A 27,319-nucleotide genomic window follows, 5' to 3' on the forward strand; every position below is an offset into this window, starting at 1 on the left:
AAAGAAATGTGGTCCATTTCACTTAAGCTCCTGGACAACGGCATTAACACAAGATGCCTCTCTTGTGTTCAGATGGGATGCAGATGATAAACACCAGTGCCCTGGAAGAATCCCCATTCTCTGTGCCCCCACTGCAGGTCTCTACTGGCTAGTGCCCATGTAGAAAAACACCCCAAGGTTGTCGTATCTGGAGGAAAGCCCATTGTGGGCACATATTTAGAGAAAATCCTAGCCTGGGGTCCCGTGGTACAGTGGAGGTTGGTCGCTGAGCCAGGGCTGGGGTCCACTCTGCACGCCTGGCTCATAATGTGGCTACAGCTCAGGGCCTCTCCTCACTGCATCCAAGGACTCCCCCAGGAAGCGACACTTTTTTTTTTTTTTGAGACAGTCTCACTGCTTTGCCCAGGCTGGAGTACAGTGACAGGATCTCGGCTCACTGCAACCTCCACCTCCCAGGTTCAAGGGACTCTCCTGCCTCAGCCTCCCAAGTAGCTGGGATTACAGGTGCACACCACCACACCTGGCTAATTTTTGTATTTTTAGTAGAGATGGGTTTTGCCATGTTAGCCAGGCTGGTCTCAAACTCCTGACCTCAGGTGATCTGCCCACCTCAGCCTCCCAAAGTTGATGGGATTACAGGTGTAAGTCACCACACCCAGCCTCTTTCTTGGTTCTTAATACCAAACTGGAAGCAACCCTAGACCTTTCTTCCACTAATCTGTCACCAAGGCCTTCAGATTCCTGAATGTCCCTAACTTTCAGCTTCCTTCTCCCGACTTACCCTGCCTCCCTCCTGCCAGGCCCACTATGTATAAATACATCAACCCTCTCCTCTGTTCTTCTACAGATCACTGGTTTTGTGGTAATCACTGCCTCTGAGTACTCACATCAGATGACAGGGCCCAAGGGGAACTGTGTAACATACAGAACGAAAATGTAAAAACCAGAAAACATAAAAGCATCACACTTCAAATAGGACATAAAGGTCCCTAGATTTTTAATCAAAATATTTTACAATTTTTGCTCTGCTAGCATGAGATCACCAACAAGAAAACCCAACAGGAATACATAAAAAACTTAACAAATTGACTTTAATAAGTAAAAATTACAACATTCTTCTCCCAGCAATGAACAATTTCATTCTTTAAAAGTAAACGAGGCCTAAAACAAGACGGCACAGGAACAAGTAGTCAGATGGATTTAGGTGAACACTGTACAGAAGCTTTGAGGAAGTGCAAAGGACTGACCTCTAGGCCAGAACAAGATGGAAAACTACCAGGCCCATCAGACACCAGCATGGACAAAACTCAGTTATACTGAATTCAGAGACAAAATTCAGTGACACTCTTCTATCACTTATTTACGGTTCTACACCATTTCACTGAGCAGACTTAGTTTTTTGTTTTGTTTTACAAACCTTATAAACAGAGGGGATAAAAAAATGCAAACTAGGACTATGATGTTAAGACAACCACTAGCAGACAGCTGCGGACAGTTACTGGGTCTGAAGGTGAGGCTTCCCAGCTCAAACCGAGAAGTCATTGGGATAAACTCTGCCTCTTTCATCACCCATATCCTTAAAACAGGACAAGATGGGATGACCACACCAGGTAACATCACCGAGGTCTCAAAGTAGCAGCTAAAATGTGCCGGAACTCTTCACCCTGTCTAGGACCTATGTTCCACTCTCTCAGCAACAAAAGGATCTATAACATGTTTTCTCAATAAGGCTTTAGTTTCTCCTCCAGCTGGACACAATGCTTCAAGTGGCCTTCACTACTCAGAAACCAATTCTACCTCTTTTGCTTTCTTCTTCTTCTTCTTCTTCTTGGTGGTATCACTGTCCTAGAAAGAAAGAGAATGAAAGCTTATAGATACCGTGGGATCCACTAACAAAGCTATCACACTCCCAGAAGGAAATCTGGTAAAGGTCCACAGTCAAGCAAGCCTTTTTTCAGGACCTGTAAGGATATTTTGGGTTAAATACTACATGTGACACAAAGTTCTGCGAACCTTTCAGTGACACCCTCGTGGTCTACTTTTGGAAGTAGAAACATTCAGATCACCATCCTACACATCCTCTCCACCCACCATCAATAGAGCTGTAAGTATAAGTGGTAGATGCCGAGTACCTCTATCTGTCCATTCCACAGGGAGGGCAAAAGCAGTTCAGGAACATGGGGAAGCACTAAAGGCACTCAGTCGCATGCCACCCCCAGGCCACAGCTCCTCCAAGAAGAATAACAAAGCTGGTACCACCTGGGTAATTCTTTCCCCATGGAGGGACTAAGCCAGCCCAAGGAACCTGAACATATCTCCACACACCCCATCTCCAGGCTCGGCCCCACTCTCCAGACCAGCTTTGGCCTTCTTGTCCTTCTTACTCTTCTTCTTTTCCTTCTTGATCAACTGAGGAGCTGCTGGAGGGGTCTCGTCACTTTCACTCTCACTCTCTCGCTTCCGCTGAGATGAAAGCAATTGGTTAAGTGTTAGATATTGGGCAATAATGGACAAGAAAGGTTCAGTGAGTCACAAGGTAGTGAGGCACCGAGAAAGATCCCAACTGAATCCAACAGGATGTTTTGTGACTACAAACCCGGACAGGGCTTTAGTTTACTGAGGATTTGAAGACAGTCTCATCCCCCAAATCCAAGAAGCCTTGAGGCAGGCAGAGAGGAGCAGCACAGCAGCAGCACGGGGCTTGGGGATGGAAAGGCCCAGAGAAGCTGTTTCTTTCACGACTGCAAGGACCTCTCACAGAAAGCAGGCAAAGCAGGAATTCACATCTGACAAGTCAGAAGCTCCTCCCACACAGCGTTGTGCAGGATACTCAGTACCGCCCCCCGTGTCTGAGTACAGACCTGTCATTCTGTGCGCCAATGCCAGCAGCAACATGGAGTGGACTTGCCACCCCATGCTTGACTGACTCTTTCAACACCAGGTGGTGCCGAGTTAAAATGCAATTCTGTTCTCTGCTGAATTTTGTATGGCCTCGAGTGTCCAACAGCCATGGCCTCTGATTTCAACACATGTGTCCTACCATTTGACCCAGGGCGGGGGCCAGAATGACACACACACCAGCACCCATTCTATCCCTGTGTTGCTGCCATAGCTGAGGTAGGAGTCGAGGCCGATCTGATTCCTGAGCCCACATTCCTCCTCCCAGCAGATACGACAGGGAATACAAATCAGAGGAGCCTGCAGAGCCCAAACAAGCACCCCAGGGTATAAGGCAGCATTACCTGTGTATGCACTGCACCTCTGACGCCAGGGTATATGGCTAGACTGCAGACAGTCACAAAGTAAGAGGAATGCCAGTGCCTCTTAGGATTCTCTCCCTAAGCACATTCCAAACTGATTACAGCATGCCACTCACCTTCGCAGTTTTTGCTGCTTCGGCAACTACCTGCGGGGCTTTTACCACTTCAGCAACCACCTCTTTTTTGGCAGTCTCACTGAAAGAGAAGAGGTAGCAATAGGTCAAATGCACTGAATGGCTTTCCAGGGCAGTACTGATGTCATGTAGTGTTATCTGGCAAGTCTAAAACCACCATCAAAATACTGACGCTGGACAGAAGAACTCACCACTCACTGCTGCAGACTGACTCCCTCTAGAGTCCCACGAGCCAGACTAGAAAGGGATAACTGTCTGCCGTGCAGGCCCACACCCCTAACTGGCCTGGGCAGCCAAGACTTCATGGGAGCCAAAGAGCTGGTTCCTGTGGTCCTGCATTTAGCAAGTTTGCCCCAGACCAAGTGACTCCCCCTCCCCTGGGCTCTACAACCTCCGTGCTCACCTGTCCCTCACCTGTCGTCTATGTACTCCTGCATCCAAATGGCAAGTGGGCACTCTCTACCCTCCCATCCTCACCTGTTGTTGACGTACTCCTGCATCAAGGCAGCATGTGTGTGCTGTCTCTACCCGCCTGGCTCTGAAACATCCTGCCCTCACCTGTAGTCAACATACTCCTGCTTCCAGGTGGCAGGCGTGCTCTCTGTGGGCTTCCCGTACTTGTCCAGAAGGCCCTGCTTGATCATCAGCTTCTTCTGACTTGCCTGGTGGAACATCAAGGTGTCAACATTAGAATGGTGTCAATGCGGAAGCGGGCATGGTGACTGCAAAGAATAGAACAAGGTTCCTCCCTGGTGTATTCTCAGCAGGGCCTCAAACTCCTCTCCAGAGCATTCAGAATTCGTCCACTAACTCCAACACACACAGGACTTGTTGAAGGTCACAAAGCTTATTAGTGAGAGCCTCTGCAGACATATGTCCCCACCACAGCCACTCTACTTTTTTGCCTTTGCACATGCTGTTTGCTCCCTCCCACTGCCCTGAACTCTCCCCTCCCCTCTTCACTTCATCAACACCTAATCCACTCTTTACAGTGGTGTGGCTTAACAGATGATCTCTTGCCCAGACTCCTTGAGCACTGTGGACACTCCAGGTGACAGCCACCTCTGCACTTCTTGGTAGCCACTAACATGAATGAAATTTGCCATTCCACTGTGGAATTACGTAAGTAATGCCCAACTGTTTCCCCTCATTAGACTGAAATCTCTAAGGCCCAAGGCAGGGCCTGTTTCCACTCATCGACAATCCAGAGCCCAGCACAATACAAGGCTGTGGTGGTGAAATACACCAATAGCTGCCCAAGTATTCAACAATGCCAAACAAAAGAACTGGCAGAGCACGCAACCCAGTACCACTTACCTTTGGACCTAAACCCCACTTCCGAGGGTAAGTGTCTCTCTCCATGATCACTCTCTTGATCTTTGCTACTATACCATGATCGCAGGTAGAGATGACCGCTGTGGTCATTAACGCAATAGCTACAGGCATTGAATAAAGAAAAGAATTATTTGAAGGGGGAAAGAATTGATAATTGATGAGCCCCAACTCTACTGTTGTATGCCACTTTTAAAACTCTGAGCTCTACTACTTTAATTGGGGTTTCCTTTGCTCAGGATATGCATATGGAAGAAATCCCCCATTATGAGAAGGAGGCTTCTGAAATGATGTTAAACTTCTCAAGTTAAAAAACACCTAACCAAAGCACCTAACGATACACATAACAGGCTTGCAGCTCAAGACATCTATAGGAATGGCATGCACACTCCCTTTGCGGCCACAGAACCTTTGAAGTTTTAAGGATTCCTTTTTTGCTGCTGTCCATAGGCCATGGCTGGCCTGCCTGCTCACAGAGCTAAGGAATCCTGATGACATGCTTACTTCTGGTACAAATTGGACCCATTAAATGAATAGCTCTAAGGTTCATTCGCTAAGAGGGTGCAGAGCATTTAAAGTCTTAAGAGACAATCCAACAGTAGCTAAGCTTTCACGAGTTAAAAAACACTGGTACTTTACATGGAACCACAAAAGACTCAAACTAGCCAAAGCGATCCTAAGCAAAAAGAACAAACCTAGAGGAATCACATTACCTCACTTCACATTATACTATAGAGCTACAGTAACCACAATAGTATGGTACTGGCATAAAAACAGGCACATAAACCAATGGAACAGAATAGGGAACCCAGAAACAAATTCACACAGCCACATTGAACTCATTTTTGACAAAGGTACCAAGAACATACACTGGGTAAAAACCAGTCTCTTCAATAAATGGTGCTGGGAAAACTAGATATCCATATGCATAAGAACGGGACAAAATATCCGCAAACTACCCATCTGACAAGGGATTTATAACCAGAATATATAACGAACTCAGCGCTATAGGTAAAAAATCTAATAATCCAATCAAAAAACAGGCAAAATATTTGAATAGACACTTCTCAAAAGAAGATAAATAAATGGCAAACAAGCATATGAAAAGGTGCTCAACGCTGATCACCAGAGAAATGCAAATCAAAACTACAATGAAATATCATTTCACTCCAGTTAAAATGGTTTATATCCAAAAGACAGACAATGACAAATGCTGGAAAGGATGTGGAGAAAAGGGAACCTTTGTACATTGTTGGTGGGAAGGTAAATTAATACAACCACTATGGAGAACAGTTAGGAGGTTCCTCGAAAAACTAAACTGAGCTACCATAGGATCCAGCAATCCCACTGCTGGGTATATACCCCAAATAAAGGAAATTAGTGTTATCAAATAAAGGAAACTAGTGTTATCACAATAGCCAAGATTTGGAAGCAACCAAGGTGCCCATCAACAGATAAATAGATAAAGAAAATGTGGTACATATACACGATGGAATACTATTCAGCCTTAAAAAAAAAAAAGAGATCCTGTCATTTCCAACAACATGGGTGGAACTGAAGACCATGTTAAGTGTAATCAGTCAGGCATAGAAAGACAAACATTGCGTGTTCTCACTTATTTGTGGGAGCTAAGAATCGAAACAATTGAACTCATGGTTACCAGAGACTGGGAGGGTAGTTGGAGGCTGGCAGGGAGGTAGGGATGGTTAATGGGTACAAAAAAAAAATAAAGGCAGATCACCTGAGGTCAGGAGTTCAAGACCAGCCTGACCAACATGGCAAAACCCCATTTCTACTAAAAATACAAAAAATTAGCCAAGTGTCATGGTGTGCACCTGTAATCCTAGCTACTCGGAAGGCTGAGTCACGAGAATTGTTTGAACCTGGGAAGCAGAGGTTGCAGCGAGCCAAAGTCACGTCACTGCACTCCAGCCTGGGCGAAAGGGCAAGACTCTTGTCTTCTTAAAAAACAAAAACAAAAACAAAACACCAACAACAAAAACAAAAAAATCAAATGAATGAACAAGACGAGTAAGACCTACTATTTGATAGCCTACTATTTGATAGATTATAGTCACAGGGTGACTATAATCAATAGCTTAAGTGTATATTTTAAAATAACTAAGGTGATAGATAAATAACTAACAGTAAAATAGGATTGTTAGTAACACAAAGGAGAAATGCTTAAGATGGACACCCCATTCTCCATGATGTGATTATTATGTATTGCATGCCTGTGTCAAAACATCTCATGAACCCCATAAATATATACACCTACTATGTAACCACAAACATTTACAATTTAAAAAATAAACATCCCCTCTTACCCATGCAGATTGCTTCTCCTTTGGTGGTGATAACCACAATCTCCTGATTGACCTCAATGCCATCCTCATATCGAAGAACACCTGGAAGCATGATCTTGGCCCCATAGCAGATAGCATTTACCTGCAGAGATGGCACCATGTGTGAGGGGCCCAGCTGCTGCCTTCCACCCCACTCCCACACCTGAGTAAAGGAAGACAACAAGGGGGTGGGGTCTGACACCATGAAATGGGGATGGCACTGATAGCCCACTAGCTGCAAGGGGCATGAAGGGACTCAGAAGAGCAACAGCCACCTCACTGTGCTAGGCACCACTCTCTGCACTTTACACACACGACTTAAAAGTCGTAAAGAAGACTTTCAGATTTTCAGGTTCTAGAGACTCACAGGTATTTTCATTTTATTTTTTTATTTTTTGTTTTCCGGCAGAACCTCCCTCTGTCGTCCAGGGTGGTGGAGTGCAGTGGCACGTTCTCAGCTCACTGCAACCTCCACCTACGGAGTTCAAGTGATTCTCGTGCCTCAGCCTCCCAAGTAGCTGGGATTACAGGCATGCGCCACCACGCCCAGCTAATTTTTGTATTTTTAATAGGGACAGGGTTTCACCATATTGCCCAGGCTGGTCTCAAACTCCTGAGCTCAAGCAATTTGCCTGGCCTGGCCTCCCAAAGTGCTGGGATTACAAGTGTGAGTCACTGCACCTGGTCGGTATTTTCATTTTAAACATAAAAATAGCCTTGGCATTCCTTAATTGCTCCTCTCTCCTCCTTATCAGGAGAAAGAAAAGATTTACTAGAGATCCAGGCAATAACAGGCTCCTAAAGAACTTGAAAACAAGATTACTGAGGCCTGTTGAACCAATCACACAAAAGTCTTGGTGCAGAATTTATAGATCAGTAGGTACAACTTAAGGCTTCCTCTCCAGAAGTTCAATGGTGCCCAAGGCACCCATCTGCCTCATGCCATCTCCACTCACCTAGATCTCTTTTGCTGATCACATTTGACCCTCCCTTTACATTCACCCAGAAGCCAATGGTTTGATAAGGAGAGGATATCACATTTATGTTGTCCACTGTTTTGTGACTGAGTTTTTTCAACTATTATGGTGCCATCTTTCAATATTTATTGCAGCCTATACACATACAAAATATGCAAACATCTGTACAAGATTTGAATATAAATAATTACCAGCTACAAACATTTTAAATATCCAGAAATTTTTATCCCTCAAGTTAGAGAAAAGAGAGTATGCTTTAATTTATAAAAGGCCAACTCTCTGATCATCATAAAAACACAGCTCACAGCCTTGATCTCCTGGACTCAAGCGATTCTCCCACTTCAGCCTCCCAAGTAGATGGGAATATAGACATGTGCCACTACACCTGGCTATTTTTTATTTTTGTGACGACAGGGTCTTACTATGTTGCTCAGGCTGGTCTCAAACTCCTTCCTGGGCTCAAGTGATCCTCTTGCCTTAGCCTGCCAAAGTGCTGGGATTACAGGCATCAGCCACTGTGCCCGGCCTAATGTGCCTTATTTTTAAAGTATTTCTACCATTAAACTTTTACTTTAAATTAGTATACTTGGTTTGGACTTGAAAAAATAAACAAATAAAACCCAAGGAAAACAATAAAAAGAGCAAGCCTCATCTTTGGAGTATATTCTGTCCAAATATAAACTCCTAACCCGGAACTTACTGCACTGTCTTTCATAACCAGCCGTTTATGAGATGTCAACAACTTTTCCAAAGGGTAAACAACTCGCCGCAGGTAACTCTCATCCTTGTGGTTATCATATAGCCACTGAGCATCAAGCACATCGTGCATTGTCACCATGTGGTCCTGAAAAGCAGCCATGTATGAAAATAATTCAGTTTATTTGCATCTCGGCCCATCAGATCCCAAACTTCCTAAAACTGAATGTAACTTGTCTACTAGTCCGAGCTCATTATGTCTTCAGCCTCTTCAGTCCTGGCTCTTCCAGGCATCTTTAACCACTGAAGTATTAGATCCCAAGCAGGCATTTTTGTAGGCTGGGAGGCAAATGAATAGAATAATACTTCCTACCCAATCATCTCCCTTAGTCCATTTTAATGTCCCAAAGTTTAATTAACAGAACAGGGAAGCTGCCCTGGACTGAACTCAACACTTTGGAAAGCGCCTTTCCCACAACATGAAGCAAGTGGAGTGCCACCAAAGGCTGGCAGATGTTAAGAACAAGCTCTAAAACTTCTAGCCCCGTAACACATACCTTTTCACTCATGACTCCAGAACGAACCCTCCGAAGCTCCTGCATCTGACCACCAACTCCCAATAACAAACCAAGGTGCACACATAATGTCCGAATGTAGGTGCCGGCCTCACAACTCACCCAAAAGATTCCTAAGATATACACACAAAAGAAAATCAGCACCTACTATAAATACATCACTGGTTGAGAAATGGTTATCCTTCATCTGAGCCATCAAGACTAGAGGTGACAGACAGAGGGCATGACTAACACAATATGCCAAGGGCAACCACTTCTTAAAATATAAGCATTTGCTGTATTTAAAGATCTGTAATTCTGATATTAACAGAATTTTTAACACTTAGTTGCAGGTATATTCAGCATGGTATGTTTCATGGATGGGCGGAAAATAGGCATTGTCTTAAATTTACTTCTGACAACTTAATCTGACCAGCCCTGCTAAGTATTGCTATGTTTAAAAGAAAAGTAAAATCCAACTGTTTATTGTTGCTTTTTGCCATTTGGTAGCATTTTACACATAGGCTTCAATCTGGAGAATACTCTGGATTCAACAGAAAAACCTTTTAAATGATGTTTTGTACAACAGAAACTTCTAAGCAGTCAAAATTGCAACAAGTAAAAAACACATGCAAAACATACTTTGGTGAAAACATCTTTGAACAAAGCACCGAACTGTAATGCAGAATGAAAATATTTCAATTCCAGCAGAAGCAGTCATCATAAAAAGTGCAAAAGCCATCTCACTTTACTAGGCACTGTTCACTTTTTAACAAAAGATAATAAAAACTATTGCCCACAGACAATATCCCAGCTGTAGGGCAGGTTTCAGAAAGTCTTCAACTTCAAGGGCATCTACTTTTAACAAGAGAACAGAATCCTGAAGAATGTGTTCATACCCACTCACAGACCTAATGACCCACCTAATCTTCTTTCAGGATCGTATTCAATCATTTTGCTCTCGTAGATGGTCCTCACTCGGAGCTGCCTCTTTACTGCAGCAATAAGTGGGGGTCGCTGGAATAGGGCACCTGTCAGAGTTTCTAGGGCCTAAGAACAAACACAAAGCAAACCAAACACCCTCATCAGAATGTAAATGTGCAGTCACTGGTCCAGGCTGGCTGTGGCAGCTGACTGAAACGGCACAAAAGGAGTCAGCCAGGACAGCTAACCCATCTCCAGATGTTTAGGGGCTCAGAGATCCAAATCAACAAAGGGTGTCCTCCCTACAATTGCAGACTTACCCTAGAAAGCTGGGTCCCCCCTTCAATAGCATTGTGCAGCCGGACAATCCCCACATACTCTTTGCCTGAAAAATGACAAGAGTAGTCAGGTTTGGCCACTGAGTTTTCTGTTTTTCATATTTCTTATATGCTCAGTCACTCCCATTTTGCACAACAGGAAAAGCAGGCAGTTTGACCTTGTGTTTCTATAAAATCTGCAAGAAGACAGATTTCATGGTGATGATGTAGGAAAGAATGAAGATACTCTCTCACTGGGAATTCAATGTACTGACAGGGACAGTTGGGAGTACCCAGTGTAGAACCTGCCTGGAAAAAGCCTTGCAAGATAAGCAGGCTTTTCTCAGATAAAAATGAAGGAAGGATACTTTAGGCAGAAGCAGTGGCACAGAGTGAGAAGCCTAGAGTGACAAGCTGAGAGCTGAACCTGGACAGAGTTCTGCCTCCAGGCTACAAATGGATCCTGTCAGCTTGATGAATACATGCTTAGTATGTGGAATTCCAAAAAGGGTGGACCACCAAGATCTGGCAGGGGACAGAAGGTACACAGAAACCAAAACAGTATCTCTGCTTTAGGATTTTTTTTCCCCTAACGAAGAAATAGTTTCCAGCAGACAAAACATAGAAGGGAAATACAGAAAGCTTTCCACTCTAGCCAGTCCTTCCCTCCCTCTCCCAAATACCTGCACTCTGTTGTGACTTCACCAAGCGAGTGGCTCGTTCTATACACACGATTAAACAACCAGTCACCTTGGGATCCAGAGTACCACTGTGCCCTGTCTTCTCCACCCTAAGTATCCGTCGAATCCAGGCTACCACCTCATGGGAAGAGGGGTTAGAGGGCTTGTCAAGATTAATGAAACCTGTCCTAGAATGAAAAAAAAAAAAATTAATGTATAACCCACTCCTGTGTGCCAATGAAACAACAGATCTAGAGTTAAAAGAAAAAGAATTCACTGTGGGTACAGGTTATATATTCAAGACAAAGCTATTCTGGCATGTCACTGCCTTCTTGAATAGCTGGTGTGAAAGCATTTTCAAAAGAAAGTAAGTTTGCACAGTGCCTCCTCCCAACACTTACCTGATATAGTCCCCAATCTCTCTCTTCAGAGGATTTGAACCACATGCAAGAGGTGTATAGTGTGTTGTCCTTACATTCAGCTTATCAAAATTCTACAAAGCAACGACACAACATAAAACAAAATACCATGTCGTGAGCACATGTAAAAAAAGAGTCAGTACCACTATGTGGCCCACAAACTGGCATAGGTCTGCAGGATGGACTAAGTACAAAAACTGAGAACTGTTTACAAACTTAGCAATTTAACATTGTGGGGACATTTATTCTACAACAGTGTCAAGTGCACTGCAAATTTTTTTAAAAACTTGGTTCTTCATTTCAGATACCTTAAGGAATCCTGCTTTAAACTGTATCAGTGGGCATTTCCTAAAGTCAAGGATGCCAGCAGTAAGCATTCTCAATCAATTGCTTAACACTTGGAAATACCATAAAAGCAGGCATTCACCTGATGCACGATTTTAACCACATACCTTTAGCAGAAGGGGCCACTGAGACGTGTCCAACTTAGCAACTTTGGATTCGGGTTTGATAAGAAATTCTTCAGCGTGTTGTATTTCCTTCAACAGGACAGAAATATAACCTATTAAACTTCCCACCCGATTTTGAACAATTCCATTACTGCCATGGAAATGTATGCCTTTTAAATAGAAAATAAGGCTTCCTATGCATTTTCACTGGGACCTCCAAGGGAGAGAGAGAGAAGAAATGAACCAGGAGTACAGAGGGGAAGTGAAATGCCACTAAGATAGGTCCAAACATTTAAAGAGAAAGGGGGATGGTGGGTCTGTGGGTGGCATAAAGAAGAGAAATTCAGAGAGAGCAGTTGGTTAAGGCCAGCACCACTTAGTTAGCTATGCCTGAAGGACACTTGGACTGTCTGGGGCTCTCATTTCAATGCTTTTTCAAATCTACACAATGACCACCAATGCTGGCCCATTCCTTGGAAACCTTTAAAAACACCTCTTTCTTTAGTTTGTTATTTAAGTAAACCTTTTTAGTCAAAGTGAAGTCAAACACATTACTACTCACAGCTACATCTTCTTCTGGCAATGACTTCCGCTCCTTTTTCTTCTTATGTTTCTTTGGCAAAATAATTACTAAAAAAACAAACACAGGATTCGAGAATTTTCCCCAAGAATAAACGAAACAAGAGTTTAAAATAAAGACTGAAATTAGGTCAGGTAGGAAATGTATTTTAGGTCTACGATTACAGTCACATGTCACATAATGTTTTGCAAGGACAGACTGCGTATGTGACGGTGGCCCCCATAAGATTATAACAGAGCTGAAAAATTCCTATCTCCTAGTGATGTCTTGATGATCCCGACCCTGTGTAGGTCAAGGCTACTGTGTGTGTTGTATGTGTTTGTGCCTTAGTTAACAAAAAAAAAATTTTTTTAAGAAAAAAATTTAAAAATTTTTAAATAGAAAACATAAGGATATAAACAGAGAAAATATTTATGTACAGCTGAATAATGTGTTTGTTTTAAGCTAAGTACTATTACAATAGTCGAAGTAAAAAGTTTATGAAGTTACAGTAAGCTAAGGTTGATTTATTCTGAAGAAAAATATATTTTTATAAATTTAGTGTAGCCTAGGTATACAGATTACAAAGTCTTCAGTAGTCTTCAGTCTGAGGCCTTCACATTCAGTCACCGACTCAGCCAGGGCAACTTCCAGCCCAGCAAGCTCTATTCATGGTAAGTGCCCTCCGGTGCACCACTTATAACCTTGTGTACTATATATATATATATATATATATATATAATTTTTTTTTTTTTTTTTTTTTTTGAGTGGGGGGACCCTCTTTCCCCAGGCTCGGTCTCCCGGTTCTTAAGCAATTCTCCTGCCTCAGCCTCCCAAGTAGCTGGGATTACAGGCGTGTACCACCACGCCCACCTAATTTTTTTGTATTTTTAGTAGAGACGGGGTTTCACCATGTTAGCCAGGCTGGTCTTGAACTCCTGACCTCAGGTGATCCGCCCGCCTGGGCTTGCCAAAGTGCTGGGATTACAGGCCTGAGCCACCGCGACCGGCCCTGTGCTATATTTTCACTGTCCTTTTTCTGCTTAGACATGTTTAAATACACAAACTCTCGACGCTGTGTTCCAACTGCCTACAGCATTCCGCACAGTACCATGCTGTCCAGGTTTGTAGCCTAGGAGCCATACGCTACACCATATACAGCCCAGGTGTGTAGTAGCCTATGCCATCAAGGTTTGTGTAAGAGTCCTCTGATGTTCATACAATGATGAAATCGCCTAACGACCCATTTCTCAGAACGTATATCCGTAGGTAAGCAAGAAAACAAAGTGTGTAAGGCCAAATATATGGGTCGCATGGCTGGGTAACTGACTGCAGGCTACTGCACGTGTCGGCTTCCCTTCCGGTTCACCACGTGGCTATGGCAGGGCTTAAATATCCAACAGAAGCACTCACGCAGCGGGCCGGAAAGTTCCACAAGCGACCACTCGACTGTCCCCGCGGGCTTGTGGCCTCTAGAACTTTCTTGCAACTCGGAGCTCTATCCCTGCTCCGAGGTCCCTCGGCTCCTTTTCTTCTCGGCCCGTTTCCACTACCCTTGCCCCACTAGTCCCATGGAGCTGTAACGGCGGCGTCCGGGCGGGCAGCAGCACAGACACTGCCACGTCCCCCGCCACCACAGGGTGGGCAGCACGGCAGAGGTCCTTCGACGGCGACCCGGACCCCAGAGAGGTGAGAGAGCCGAGCCCCATCATACTAAGTCACCACGAGGGGCTTCCACTCTCGCGCCCTTGCCATGGAGCCAGTACTGAGCGACAAGGCCGGCTTAAGGCCGGGCGGAGAAGAGGCCGACACGCCGGCGGGAACCAGAAGGAGGCGTGCGCGGGCCCCGATACCATCCCCCCACCCCCAGCTCCCCGAGTCGCCCGGAGTTAGCACGGCCCGGACGCCTGCAGCCCTTACCTTCCGCATCCGCCATGTTACCGTGCACCGCGTGCGTGCAGCCCCGACCACAGCTGAGAGATCGACCGCAGACTCCCGCCGCCTCGGTCCCGTCAGGCCGCGCTGCTAGGACCCACCCACCCGCGCACCACCCTGTGCGTGCCTTGCCGCGGGGCGGGAGGGGGCGGGGCCATCCCGGGGGCGGAATCCGAGGCGCGCGCTGGTAGTCCGCGCAATGCGATTTGCTGGCTTGGCCAGTACGGAGGGCGCGATCGCGCGTGCGCATCGAGCCTCAACCAGCCCGGTTGGCCCAGGCTGGAAGCGCGACTGCCGCCCGCCCCGGCAGCCTGGAGTCTGTGGGCGTGGCCTCAGCTGTAACTGGTTCACCTCCGGTTTTAGCTCCGCGCCTGCGCCTGGGCTCACGGCTGAACGCTCCGTAAACAGTACCTCTTTCTTTGCTTTCTCACACCGACCCTTTCAGGTTGGTGTTGGATCAGTCCTGATTAATAAGTGAACATGTTAAAGCTCGGAGAGGTTGAAAGCCCTTTGCTGCTTGCAGTTCCCATCCAGCTAGAGCAAATAGGAGTAGAGTGCGTGCTGCATGTTGACTTTTAAATTTTCCAGCAGCAACATGAAAGAAGAGTAAAAAGAAAAAGGTGAAAATGATTTTTATAATGAATTTTTTTAACCCAGCGTATCCGAAATATTATCATTTCCACATATAGGCAAAACACAACAGTATGAATAGGATATTTTACATTTTTTTTTTTGTCCCCTCACGAAGACTTTCCAGAGTGTGCGTTTATGCTCACAGCACACCTCAATTCGAACTCCACGACCGGGCTTCACGCCAAACAGCAGAGACAAAGCACTGGCACTAAATCTCATAGAAACAGGATGAGCCTGGGTATCATGATAGGCAGCAGGGCTGGAAGCTGGAACCAAACTGATTTCTCCCCAGGGATCTTTGATGGTGTCTAGTTGATCACAGTGTCCTGTAGTAAGCCATCATGATCTGTATAACCCCGGTAACTCTAGGTCTGGCTAAAGGCATCCTGCCTTGAATCACCACAATGGAAAATCATAGTGCCTCATCTAATTCCCAGATCTAGTCAGTCCACAGGCCAGAGCCTGTGAGGTGAACCTGTAAAGGTGAGGCCAGGCATATGTAACGCTACAAGTGTGTACTTTAAGCCTGCCTCCTGCCTTCTCCTGGGACCCATGGCCATTTCCTAGGGGCTTGCACTAGCCTGTGTTAATCGCTGTGGAAGTAGAATGCCACTGTGGTCCAATGGTCAGAAGTGGAGTCAGCCCACGTCCCTTTCACTATTAGCCACCCTGTGGCTCTCTCCCCAGTTCTTGAATCCGTACTTGTAATAAACAGTAAATTGGTAGCTGGAAAAATTCCCACAGGGGCTTCCTGACTCAAGGACTGAGGGTGATAATGGAAGGAAAGATCAAAGGAAGCCTCTGGCACATTATCATAATTGATTCCCTGGAAACTGATTTGATCATCTCACTGTACCCCAAGACATCATGCAGAGCGGACCTGATGCTTAGGAAGTAGCAAATATTTCACCACAGGGTGAGAGATAAGCCCCTTGAAAATTCAGGGAGGTGACACCTCAGTGAGCTTCCTGGGCATCCAGTGGGCTGAGGCATGTTGAGACAGTCCCTCCAAAGAGAAAGACAAGTTGCCTTACTTGGAACCCTCTGCTTGCTAAATAAGAAGCATGACACTCAGTGGGCCATTTTCTGGAGATGGCATATACCATTAGGATGCTACACAGAGCCTTTTCCAAGCTTTAGTAAGAGACTCACAGTTCAGCCCTCTGGAATTTGAAATAAACTTAAAGCTAAAACCTCCACACACAAAAAATAATAATTTGCCAGGAGGAAAAGCTCCTGGCTTACTGTAATTATTTACTGAAACGGAATGACTGTGATACACGTGGTCTTAAGACCTGAGCTGCCCATGATAAACTGGGTGTTGTCTGACCAAACCATAAAGTTGGGCATGTGAAGCAGTACTCCATCCTCAAATACAATGATGCAGCCCCTTTAGAAAATGGTCTGGTAATTCCTTGAAAGGTTAAACATAGAGTTACCATATGACTCACCAATTCTACTCCTAGGTATAGACCCAAGAGAATTGAAAATGGATTTTTAGACAGATGGTTCTACACATATGTTCATAGCAGAACTATTCACAATAGCCAAAAGGTAGAAACGACCAAAATGAACAGATGAATAGATAAACAAAATGTGGTCTATTCATACAATGGAATATTATTAGCCATAAAAAGGGATGTAGTACTGATCCATGCTACAACACGGATACAACATTGAAAGCATTATGCTTAGTGAAAGAAGCCATACACCAAAGGCCACATTTTGTATGATTCCATTTATAGGAAATATCCAGACTAGGCAAATCTAGAGACAAAAAGCAGATTAGTGGTAGCCTTGGCCTAGGAATTTAGGGGAACATGGGGAATGACTGCTAATGGGCACAGAGTTTCTTTTGAGGTGATAAAAAAGGTTCTAAAATTACATTTTGGTGATGATTGCACAAGATTTCAAGAATTGTGGGATAGGATGGCCACTCATGACTGTTTGGGATAATTTAAATGACAGCCAAATTCCTCGAATTTTTGGTTTGGGTCACAGACAGAAATCCAGGGAATTTCTGTAACAATGCTTAAGGAAGTACTTATCTTTTACAGGCACAAGAATAAAACAACTAAAAACCAAACTTTAAAATTTTGACCCATCACCTTTCCAAATTACAAAACTCAGTGAATTCACAGCCTTCTCAGTTCCCTTAGTAAAGGTTGGGGCCATGATCAGAAAAGCATAGAACACTGGGATTGGAAATGGGAGCAAATTGGAGAATTGGGAGTCCCCAGAATCCCCAACTCTTACTGAGCCTCCATTGTTAAACAACCCCCACGTTTATCTGATTGCAGGTTCCCTTACTCTCTCCTGAGGGAATTAGCAGGGAAGCAAAAGCACTTCCCTCTTACTCTCCCACCCCAATGTCTCCAGGCCTGTGACTAGAGTTAACCTCTACATTGCCTCAACTGAACAATTTAAGTCATGCAGCAGGACAAAGCTTGCATATGAAAACAGTAGTAGAAGTTTGCAAACATGTACCAGGAAATAGGTAATATTTATGTAAATGATATGTGAAGGTTCTTGACCCAAAAAGGGAGATCATTTTAAATCGGGCTGAATTCTTGGTATAGATGCTGGAATAGAGGTTCATGTGGAGGTGATGCCTGGACCAAGAAGCCTATCCCAGAACTTTAACTGCAATGGACGATGGAGTTCAGGTGAGAACGTGCAGGGATTGAAGGAGCTGTTTTGCTAATCAATGCTGTAAGCTACTAGATTCCCATACCAGATGATTTTTCACCACATTGTTTTCACTACATCTAGCCAGATAACCAAAACAAAATTCTTGCATTTGTCTGCTTGCAAGATTCATGGAAGACTTTGCTTCTAGTACCAAATCTTGTGCCAGAAATGTTTTGTTTGGAAGTAAAAGAAACAGACTGTTATTATTGGAAGGGTATTATAGACTGTAGGACTCAATAAAGAACAGGTTTAAAGAGTGGGGTGAGTGAACATTTAGGGTAGGCCTCAAAATCGTTTATGTCTCATCTCTCACCTTCACAGCACCACACCACACCAAGTTATACGATTAAATAAGACTTTAGTGGATGTTTGCAGAAGTAAAAACAGAAAATCAAATTTAAAGAAAGGAATGTAAAACAATAGCTCTATATATCTTTTTGTACTCTAAAAGAAAAGCCCCTAACAATGCCCAGCATGGATGCTCTTTAGTTCCCAGCCTGCTCTCTTGCCCTCAGGTCCTGTAGGGTTATATTGCTTCTACAATGTTTCACTAGGTCATGTGTGGTAAGCACTGTTAGTTGGCTGCCTAACGGCTATCCCTTTCCTCTTCTTTCTCCATAAAAGATCCCCAGTTTTGGCCAGGACAGCACTGTGCCCAGCAGCGGGGGATGTATCACAGTCGCTCTAAGCCAATCAGATCCTTTGTCACATCATTTACTGGCCTCTCTTGCAGTTCGGGTGGCCATGTGGCACAGTGCTGGCCAACGAGTTGTAACTGGAAGTCAGCTGGAGAGGGGAGGATTGGGTAATGGCACGAGGAGCCAGAAGTGGCCAAGTGGCTCTGTTTCCAGGTTAGTGGTGTGATTCTCATAAGTGGAAGCATGTTTTTCTTGGGTACTAGAATCTAAACCAGCCAGGTACAAAGTCATGAGGTTGAGAAGCAAAAATTCTGAAGGCAGATTATTCAGCATATCTGTGAGATATGCCATTCCCAACCTCAACTCTGTTTTCCAGACCTCTTATATTCTGACCATGAGAAAAACTGCACCATTTAATGGTTTCTAGTTCAGCGTATGGTCCAGATCCTCACAAGAGTGTTGTGTCCCAGCTAGCAACACAGCAGAATCTTCAACAGGCCACTTTATCATTGCCCAGATCAACAGCTGCATACAGAATGTTGGAAGAGGTATGGAATTGTTTTAGCAAATAGATCACATCTGGAACCGTAGCAGCAATTGAAATAACCATCTGATTATGCTTTCAGTAATCCACAGCCGTTTAATGTCCACAGTTTAGGTTTCTACTGCTGCATAACAAACCATCCCCAAACTTAGTGCCATTAAACAGCCATTTCATTGTGCTGACAGGTTCTTCAGGTTAGAAATTAAGACAGGACACAGTGAGAATAGTTTCTCTTTGCTCTGTAATGTCTGAGGTCTTGGCTGAGATGACTTGATGGATAGGGGTGACAGGATGGCTGGAGGCTATAATCTTCTGGAAGCTTCTTCAGCCTGTTGCCTATACTAGGATGGCTGGAAGGCTGGGTTCCTCTGGAACTGGAGCACCTACTACACACAGCCTCTCTTTATGGCAGCCTTAGACTAGCTGGAGTCTGTACTTGGTGGCTCAGGACCTCCAAAGCAAGGATTAGAGTGAAAAAGGCAAAAAGCTGCATCACCTTTTATGACTTAGCCTTGGAAGTCTCATCATGCCATTTTTGTTGCAGTCTATGGTTGAAGCAGCCACAAGCCTGCTCAGGTTCAAGGGGAGGGAACATTAACCCCACCTCTCAATGGGAGGAGTGTCAAGAATTTTGGAGTCCTGGTTTAGAACTGCCACGTTCACCAAGACCTAACCAACTGCTGTGCAGGCCGAACGGATGAATTAAATGAGGGTGTAATAGGAATTTTCTTCTCTGCATTTTTCAAGTCTTTGGTGAGGGAACTAATTTCTGAAATTGCTCCTAAGTACGTGGTATTATTTGTTTTGATTTACACTTTGTGAGAAGGGGAAACTCTAGGGGTTTCCACTTGGGCCTTTCTGCCAGGATGGCCTCATTCTGTAGGTCAGGAAATCATTGTGGGAATTTTGTTTTGTTTTCTTTTGAGACAGGGTCTCACACTCTGTCATCCAGGCTGGAGTGCATTGGTGTGATCACATCTCACTGCAGCCTCAACCTCCTGGGCTCAAGTCATCCTCCCTTGTCAGCCTCCCAAGTAGCTGAGGCTACAGACGTGCACCATCATGCCCAGCAAATTTTTGTGTTTTGTGTAGACACGCAGTCTCACTATGTTGCCCAGGCTGATCTTGAGCTCCTAGGTTCAAGCAGTCCTTCTGCCCCGGCCTCCCAAAGTGCTAGGATTACAGACATGAGCCACTATGCCTGGCCCAATGTGGGGATTTTGCTGACCTTTTTTTTTTTTTTTTTAAGACGGAGTCTTGCTCTGTCACCCAGGCTGGAGTGCAATGACTCGATCTTGGCTCACTGCAACCTCCGCCTCCCAGGTTCAAGCAATTCTCCTGCCTCATCCTCCGTAGTAGCTGGGATTACAGGCATGCACCACCACGCCTGGCTAATTTTTGTTTTTTTAGCAGAGATGAGGTTTCACCATGTTGGCCAGGTTGGTCTCAAACTCCTGACCTCAGGTGATCTGCCCGCTTCAGCCTCCCAAAGTGCTGGGATTACAGGCATGAGCCACCGCGCCTGGCCAGCTAACTTTTTTTATTTTTTTCCATTTAGATGAGTAGGTAATGGTGGTTTTAATATGCACTTCTCTAATAGCTAATGATGCTGAACCTCTTTCTATGGGCTTATTTGCTACCTGTATATCCTCTTCAGTGAAATGTCTCTTCATATCTTTTGTTTATTTTATAATTGGGTTTTTTTTTTTTTTACTGTTTATTTTTGGGAATTCTTTATATATTCTTGATATGAATCCTTTGTTAGATACATGATTTGTAAATATTTTCTCCCAGTCTGTAGCTTGTCTTTTTACACCTTTTTTTTTTTTTTTTTTTTTCTTGAGACAGAGTTTCGCTTTTGTTGCCCAGGCTTGAGTGCAGTGGCATGATCTGGGTTCACTGCAACCTCTGTCTCCCAGGTTCAAGTAATTCTCTTGCCTCAGCCTCCCGAGTAGCTGGGATTACAAGGGCCCACCACCACGCCCAACTAATTTTTGTAATTTTAGTAGAGACGAGGTTTCACCATGTTGGCCAAGCTGGTCTCGAACTCCTGACCTCAGGTGATTCACCAGCCTTGGTCTCCCAAAGTGCTGGGATTACAGGTGTGAGCCACCATGCCTGGCTGTCTTTTTATGCTTCTTAACAAGGTATTTTGTAGAGCACAAGTTTTAATTTTGATGCAGTCGAATTTATCACTTTTTTCTCTTCTTTTTTTTTTGAGGGGGGAGGCAAGATCTCGCTCTGTGACTCACTGTTGCCTCAATCTCCTGGGCTGAAGCCATCTTCCCGCATCAATCTCCTGAGTAGCAGGGACTACAGGTGTGCACCACCACACCTGGCTAATTAAAAAAAAAAAATTGGTGTAGAGACGCTGTCTATCTTTGTTGCTCAGGCTGGTCTCAGACTGTTGGGCTCAAGTGATCTTCCTGTTTTGGCCTCCCAAAGTGCTGGGATTACAGGCATAAGCCAGTGCACTTGGCCTCAGGTTTTTCTTTTATGGATTGTATTTTTGGTGCCATGTCTAAGAACTCATCACCGTCGTAGGTCCCAAAGATTTTCTCCTATTTTATCTTCTAAAAGTTTTGTAGTTTTACATTTTATATTTAAATCTCGGATCCATTTTGAGTTCATTTTTGTATCAGGTGTGAGGATTGGGTTGAGGTATTTTGTTTGGTTTTGGCCTATGGACGTCCAGTTGCTGCAGTCTGTTGAAAAGACTATCCTTCCTCCATTGAATGGCTTTTGCACCTTTGTCAAAAACCAGTTGGACGAATTTATGTGAGCCTATCTCCAGGCTCTCTATTCCATACCATTTATCTATATGTCTATCCTTTCACCAATACAAAAAGTTTTGATTACTGTAGCTTTATAATAAGCCTTGAAATTGTATAAAGAGATTTATATGTTGACCTTCTATCCTGCAACCTTGCAAAACTCACTTATTAGTTTGGGGAGTTGTTTTTGCATATTCCTTGAGATTTTCTGTGGAGACAATTATGTTCTGCAAATTGAGACATTTTCTTCCCAATCTTTATGCAATTTGTTTCTTTTTATTATCTTATTGTACTGAACTAGGACTTCTAGTACTATGTTGAATACAAGTGGGGAGAGTGGATATCCTTGCCTTGTTCCCCAGTCTTAGGGGGAAACTGTCCAGGTTTTCACCAGTAAGTATGATGTTACCTGTAGGTCTTCTGCAGATGTTCTTTAATAAATTGAGGAAATTCCCCCATTTTCTGAGAGTTTTCTGAGAGTTTTTGTCATGAATTCTGTCAAATGCTTGTTCTGCATCAACTGATAAATCATGTGATTTTTCTTTTTTTGTCTGTTAATGTACTGTATTGCATTAATTGGTTTTCAAATATTGAACAAGCCTTGCATCTTGAGACGCATGGTGTATAATTCTTTTTATGTATTTGTGGATTCTATTTGCTAATATTTTTCTAAGGATTTTTGTGTCTATATTCATGAGGCATATTGGCATATAGCCTTCTTTCTTTAACTTTTTCTGGTTTTGGAAGTATCAGAGTAATACTGGCTTTATGGAATCAATTGAGAAGTATTTGATTTGGACTTATGACAACAATTTTGTGCAATCTTTTATTTATTTGTTTGTTTGTTTGTTTAGCGATGGAGTCTTCCTATGTTGCTCAGGCTGGTCTCAAACTCCTGAGCTCAAGGGATCCTCCTGCCTCATCCTCCCACAGGGCTGGGATTACAGGTGTGAATCACCATACCTGACCAATTTTGGGCAATTTTAAATACAACAATAATGGATATGATGAAAGACTATCATTGATAATAATAAAGTCAAATTTCATATTCCAGATGAAAATTAGATGATTTTAACTCTTAGAGAAGTCCTTTATGGATGCCTATCTAGGCAAAAGAGTGTTCCCCTATCTGAGCTTGTGCCATGGCACTCCAGGCCTTTAATTCACATACTTCTTCGATTTATTAAATCAAGAGGTGGGTGGGAGGTGGGAGATATAGGAAAGTGCAGTCCTTTCCCTCATTATTGGCTTTCACACACATGTGAAACTGTTTCCCATGCCTGTCTGTGATCCAGAATTTTCTTTTCAAATTTTCTTTTCATAGCGAATAAGTTAGATGCATAGCCACTTTGACTCATCATGATGTAATTGAGATAGAAACTCTTCTGTAATAGTGGGCATTTATTTTCACAAGTTTGTAGTTATAAGATTTACAGAAGTTTAATGAACTGTGAAACAAAGTCTATTTTAAATAAAAAATAAATGGGGAAGCCACAAAGGGAATTCAGGTGCCAAAAATCACTTGCTATTCAAATTCTCTCCTCTTCCCAGGCTAGAGTGCAGAGAAACTGGGATGGGTTTCCATGAAGGAACAATTTCAATTTCTCCTGCAGGGAGAACAGTGTACCCTAAAAGATACAGGAATAATTACTCATATCACATCTTTATTTAACCCATCTGGCTAGTTTGGAGATTAATAGTGGGTAATTGTAGAATTAATCAGGTTGTGATTCGAACTGAAGCTGCTATTCCAGATGATGCTGTTTTCCTACAGCAAATCAACACAGGCCCCTGGCACCTGGGATACAACTATCCATCTGCCAAATGTTATTTTTTCCCATTCAGCAGAGAACACTAGAAGCAGCTTACTTTCATCTGGCAGGAACAGAAGTACAACTTTAGGGCTGTATCTATTCTCTGGCTCACTGTCATAATCCACGTTGAATGGAATTTGATTGTTGTGAATGTCGTGCTGGTTTATTACACTGATGACATATGTACTGGACCTGATGATCAAGAGGTAGCAAATACTCTAGATGCTTTATTAAGATACAAGTACACCACAGGGCGGGTGATAAGCCCCATGAAAACTCAAGAGCCTGAACCTCAGCAAAGTTTTTAGATGGTCTGGACCACGTTGGGTATTCAACATGTTGTTGTACCTCATACCACCTACCACTCAGAAAGAGGCACAGCATTTGGTGTGGGTGTTTGAATTTTGTAGGCAACATATGCTACACTTAATTGTGCCGCACCAATGCACTCAGCAAGTAATCTGTAGGGTTGCATGTTTTCAGGGAGAGATCCAGGGCAAAAAAAGGCTCTGTGACAGGTCCAGGCCACTTGACCCTTATGACTATGTAGATTCAACAGGTACAGAACCTTTGACACATTGGGAGGCTACATGAAGCCTCTGGCAAGTCCCAATAGGAGAAACATAGAGCAAACCCCTAGAGTTTTGAAGTAAACCATGCCCTCAACCACAAAAGAAGTATTTTCCTTTTGACCAACAGCTTCCAGCTTGCTCCTGGGCTGTGGCAAAGTCTGAATGCTTGACCGTGGGGCACCAAAGAACCATGTAACTTCGGCTGCCCCTGATACGTTTGGTGCTACTTGGTCTTCTATTGGAAGTGGAATATTTGAGACCAGACTCAAGCAGGTCTGGAAGGTACAGGAAAGTTGCTTGAGCAGGTGGCTCACATCTCTGTGGCCCCTGCTGCTGCATGATCACCATTCCCTGGACTCACACCTAGAATGTCATAGGGAGTTCCTCATGACCAGGTCTATTGGTCAAGGTTTCAAAAGGAAGCAAATGGTAGACTCAAGGGGTTGAAATGAGGAAAGTATAATTAAGGGATTTTGTTTTTAAACACAGGTGTGAGCAAGACTTAGATAATTAGCAATGCATAGCGGGGCTCTCAGGGACTGGCAACAGTTGATATGGCCACAACCACTGCTAAGTGCTCAAGCTGCCCACAGGCAGAGACAAACAATGAACCCCTAATAACATAGCATTCCCTGGAGGGACCAGCCAGCCACCTGGACTGCCATCTGGAAGGGGCAGCAATTTGTTCTCACTTGAACAGGTATAATTTTGTACATGGATTCGCTTTTTAAAAATTCACATTTCTGCTGGCACTCCCACCCATTGACTTACTGAACCCATTATTCACACTGACATTATCTCACACAAGAAAATCATTATAAGCCAGTGTGCGCATGCTGATGGACTCCACTAGTGTTACCATGTTAGCTCATCACCCTGAAGCACCTGGCCTGATAGGATGGTAGGATGGTCATTTTGTTGAAGATGCTAGCAAACGTCACACAGATGATGCCCACAAAAAGCAGAGGGTGGTGCTTAAGTGGATGGGCTCTTGGCACAGCTCTGGCTTCCTATGGATGATTTTCTAGTTGTGTGGCTCTTGACAAGTGACACTATCATCCTGTTTTTCATTTTAGTAATCTGCAAAATTGAGATAATAATAAGAGCCCTTTGACAGGGTGTTTGTGTGGATTCAATGAGATAACGCCTGTAAAGTGCTTTAGCACAATCGCTGGCATGGTGTTCGCTTGGCAGTAAGGAAGGTCACAAGTGTTAGGTGCTCATGATTGTTATTTTTATTTAGCGTGGTCAGCACACTAGTTGGCACAATCAACTTTAGATCCATCTTTTAAAACCTTAGAGTCAAAGAGACTGCAAACAGCACTTTTGAGTTTGGGTCATTTAGGTTCATTAAGACATTTAGACCGTTTAGCCAGCAAAGCTTATCACTCAATACAACGATGTTTGGGGGAGGGACATAGAAAACACAGTACTCTGCAAACAATTAAGTGGAATAGGGAAGTCAAAGAGGAGTCGTGCTTTTGTTTCTCCGTGAACTATGCACATGGCAGTTGTGGGTGGTACGTCGGTTTCGGCTCCAGGGTCCCTGAGGCCCAGGGACCATCCCGTTTGGCGTGGCTGATTGGGGATGGGGCCTGAGGGCAACAGGTTCCAGGCTGTGCTCCCATTAGGTCGCAGGGCTCCTTCCGAGCGCTTTTTCGTGACCCTGGGTGAGAGTGGCAGGCGCCCTGCTGCATAGGCTCCCCTGGGCACAGCCGCTGGCGGCGCTGCACTTGCTCGAAGGGGCTTCCCAGGCTTCGCTGCCTGCTTTTCCCGCCGTCTTGGGTGGCGGGCGGCGTCGGTTCCCTCCCCGGGGGCCGCAGCGGCCGGAGGCGGGGGTCGCAGCGGCCGCTTGGGGCGGCGCTGGGCGGGCGGGCTCTGGGCCCGCCCCGCCGGCATCCTTGGCTCGACTTCCTTCTGCAGCGGGCGGCTGGCCCAGCTGGAGGAAGCGGCGGCGGCGGCCACGATGAGTGCGGGCGACGCAGTGTGCACCGGCTGGCTCGTTAAGTCGCCCCCCGAGAGGAAGCTACAGCGCTACGTGAGTAGGGGCGCCGCCACCCGCCCGGCCTTCGCTTCCCGGGGCACCCGCCCGCGGGGCGGCCGCGGGGAAGCCGCGGGGCTCTGGGCGCGCCAGGCGCAGCCGCTCCCAGCGCCCGGGACTGCGGGCGAGGCCGATGGACGGAAAGCGAAATCGCACGTCGAGCCAGCTTCGCCGCTGTGCTAGGCAGCGGGCCAGAGACCAGGTGGCGCCTGCCCGCGGGTCTCAGGGACTCCAGACCGCCGCTGACTCTAGCGGAGGGAGGCGGGTTGGGGCTGAAACCTCAGGCACCAGTCTCCGTGCAGGAGCGGCCAGGGTGACATCTCGAAAGCGTGCCCCTTTCTTTGGCGGGGGGTGGCTCTGACACCCATTGCCCTGCGAGGGGGACGCGGCACGGGATAGGGAGGCTGACAGCCGGAGGGGAGTTGCCTGCATTCCCCCAGGACCGTAAGGAGTGCGGAGTGCTGCTCTTGTAGCTGTCATCGGACACTGCTGTCTGGAACCCTACACAGTGTAACTCGTTTCTCATCGTGTAACCCGTTTCAGCTTCTTCTTAATGCTGACACCGCGCTTTTATAGTGCCAGCAGGACAATTGACTTTTACTAGTATGAAATTAGGAATACTTGGAAGAGCATATCTTCCAACATATTCCATTACTGTTTTAAGATGTGCTATCGACACCTCAAAAGTTCGTTATCTCCATCAGCGTCCTCACGATAAGGTTTTAAAAACATTCTGCTTAAAGACCTGATTGCTACTCAGTATTTTTCAGCCATTAGGAAGAACCACTTCAGTCCCCAGGGAGTTGCATATAAATAGATATTAGGGCTTCTTGCTTTTTTTAGGCTGGGAGTAGCTGGATGGAATCATCTTGTTCTTAATTCCTAATTTCTCTGCAACTTCACTGCACGGTGGTAGGAACAAACTCGCCCATGTCTGCGCCCACCCAAATGTGGTTTAGCCTTGTGCTCTTGTCTATACAATGCTCTCAAACTGCTGTCCTCTTTTGGCCAAATTTCACAACTGGTTTTGT

General features: G+C 44.8%; 2 protein-coding genes and 2 non-coding genes across 5 annotated transcripts in view; 1 reads left to right on the forward strand and 3 right to left on the reverse strand.

The window, feature by feature from the left end:
- Positions 1-980: 980 nt before the first annotated feature.
- On the reverse strand, positions 981-14,732 carry DKC1 (dyskerin pseudouridine synthase 1). The gene is made up of 15 exons (XM_007993180.3): positions 14,567-14,732; positions 12,650-12,717; positions 12,091-12,177; positions 11,621-11,712; positions 11,223-11,407; positions 10,543-10,607; positions 10,222-10,348; positions 9,302-9,432; positions 8,749-8,892; positions 7,054-7,174; positions 4,712-4,830; positions 3,953-4,056; positions 3,377-3,455; positions 2,326-2,463; positions 981-1,845 (listed from the first exon to the last, which is right to left on the reverse strand). The coding sequence occupies exons 1-15, from the start codon at positions 14,580-14,582 to the stop codon at positions 1,777-1,779; spliced, it is 1,545 nt and encodes a 514-aa protein (XP_007991371.3). The 5' UTR covers positions 14,583-14,732; the 3' UTR covers positions 981-1,776.
- LOC119621010 (small nucleolar RNA SNORA56) lies at positions 3,527-3,655 on the reverse strand. The gene has a single exon (XR_005237548.1). It is a non-coding gene; the product is annotated as a small nucleolar RNA SNORA56 (small nucleolar RNA).
- On the reverse strand, positions 9,075-9,206 carry LOC119621008 (small nucleolar RNA SNORA36 family). Its single transcript, XR_005237546.1, has one exon. It is a non-coding gene; the product is annotated as a small nucleolar RNA SNORA36 family (small nucleolar RNA).
- Positions 14,733-26,135: 11,403 nt separating the features above from the next.
- GAB3 (GRB2 associated binding protein 3) overlaps positions 26,136-27,319 on the forward strand; it is a 77,441-nt gene continuing 76,257 nt past the window's right edge. For both annotated transcript variants that reach the window (XM_007993177.3, XM_007993179.3), the window contains exon 1: positions 26,136-26,285. In XM_007993177.3, coding sequence (XP_007991368.2) covers positions 26,214-26,285 — 72 coding nt within the window. In that variant the 5' untranslated portion in view covers positions 26,136-26,213. The remainder of the gene's footprint in view (positions 26,286-27,319) is intronic.

This window comes from Chlorocebus sabaeus, chromosome X, assembly GCF_047675955.1.
Source record: "Chlorocebus sabaeus isolate Y175 chromosome X, mChlSab1.0.hap1, whole genome shotgun sequence".
NCBI classification, from domain to species: Eukaryota; Metazoa; Chordata; class Mammalia; order Primates; family Cercopithecidae; genus Chlorocebus; species Chlorocebus sabaeus.

Coding starts and splice junctions, on each gene's coding strand:
- DKC1 (XM_007993180.3), bottom strand. Junction 11,408..11,620: donor GAGATTGGGGACTATATCAG/GTAAGTGTTGGG, acceptor TTTTCATTCTAG/GACAGGTTTCATTAATCTTG. Junction 3,456..3,952: donor CAGGAGTATGTTGACTACAG/GTGAGGGCAGGA, acceptor CTTCTCTTTCAG/TGAGACTGCCAAAAAAGAGG.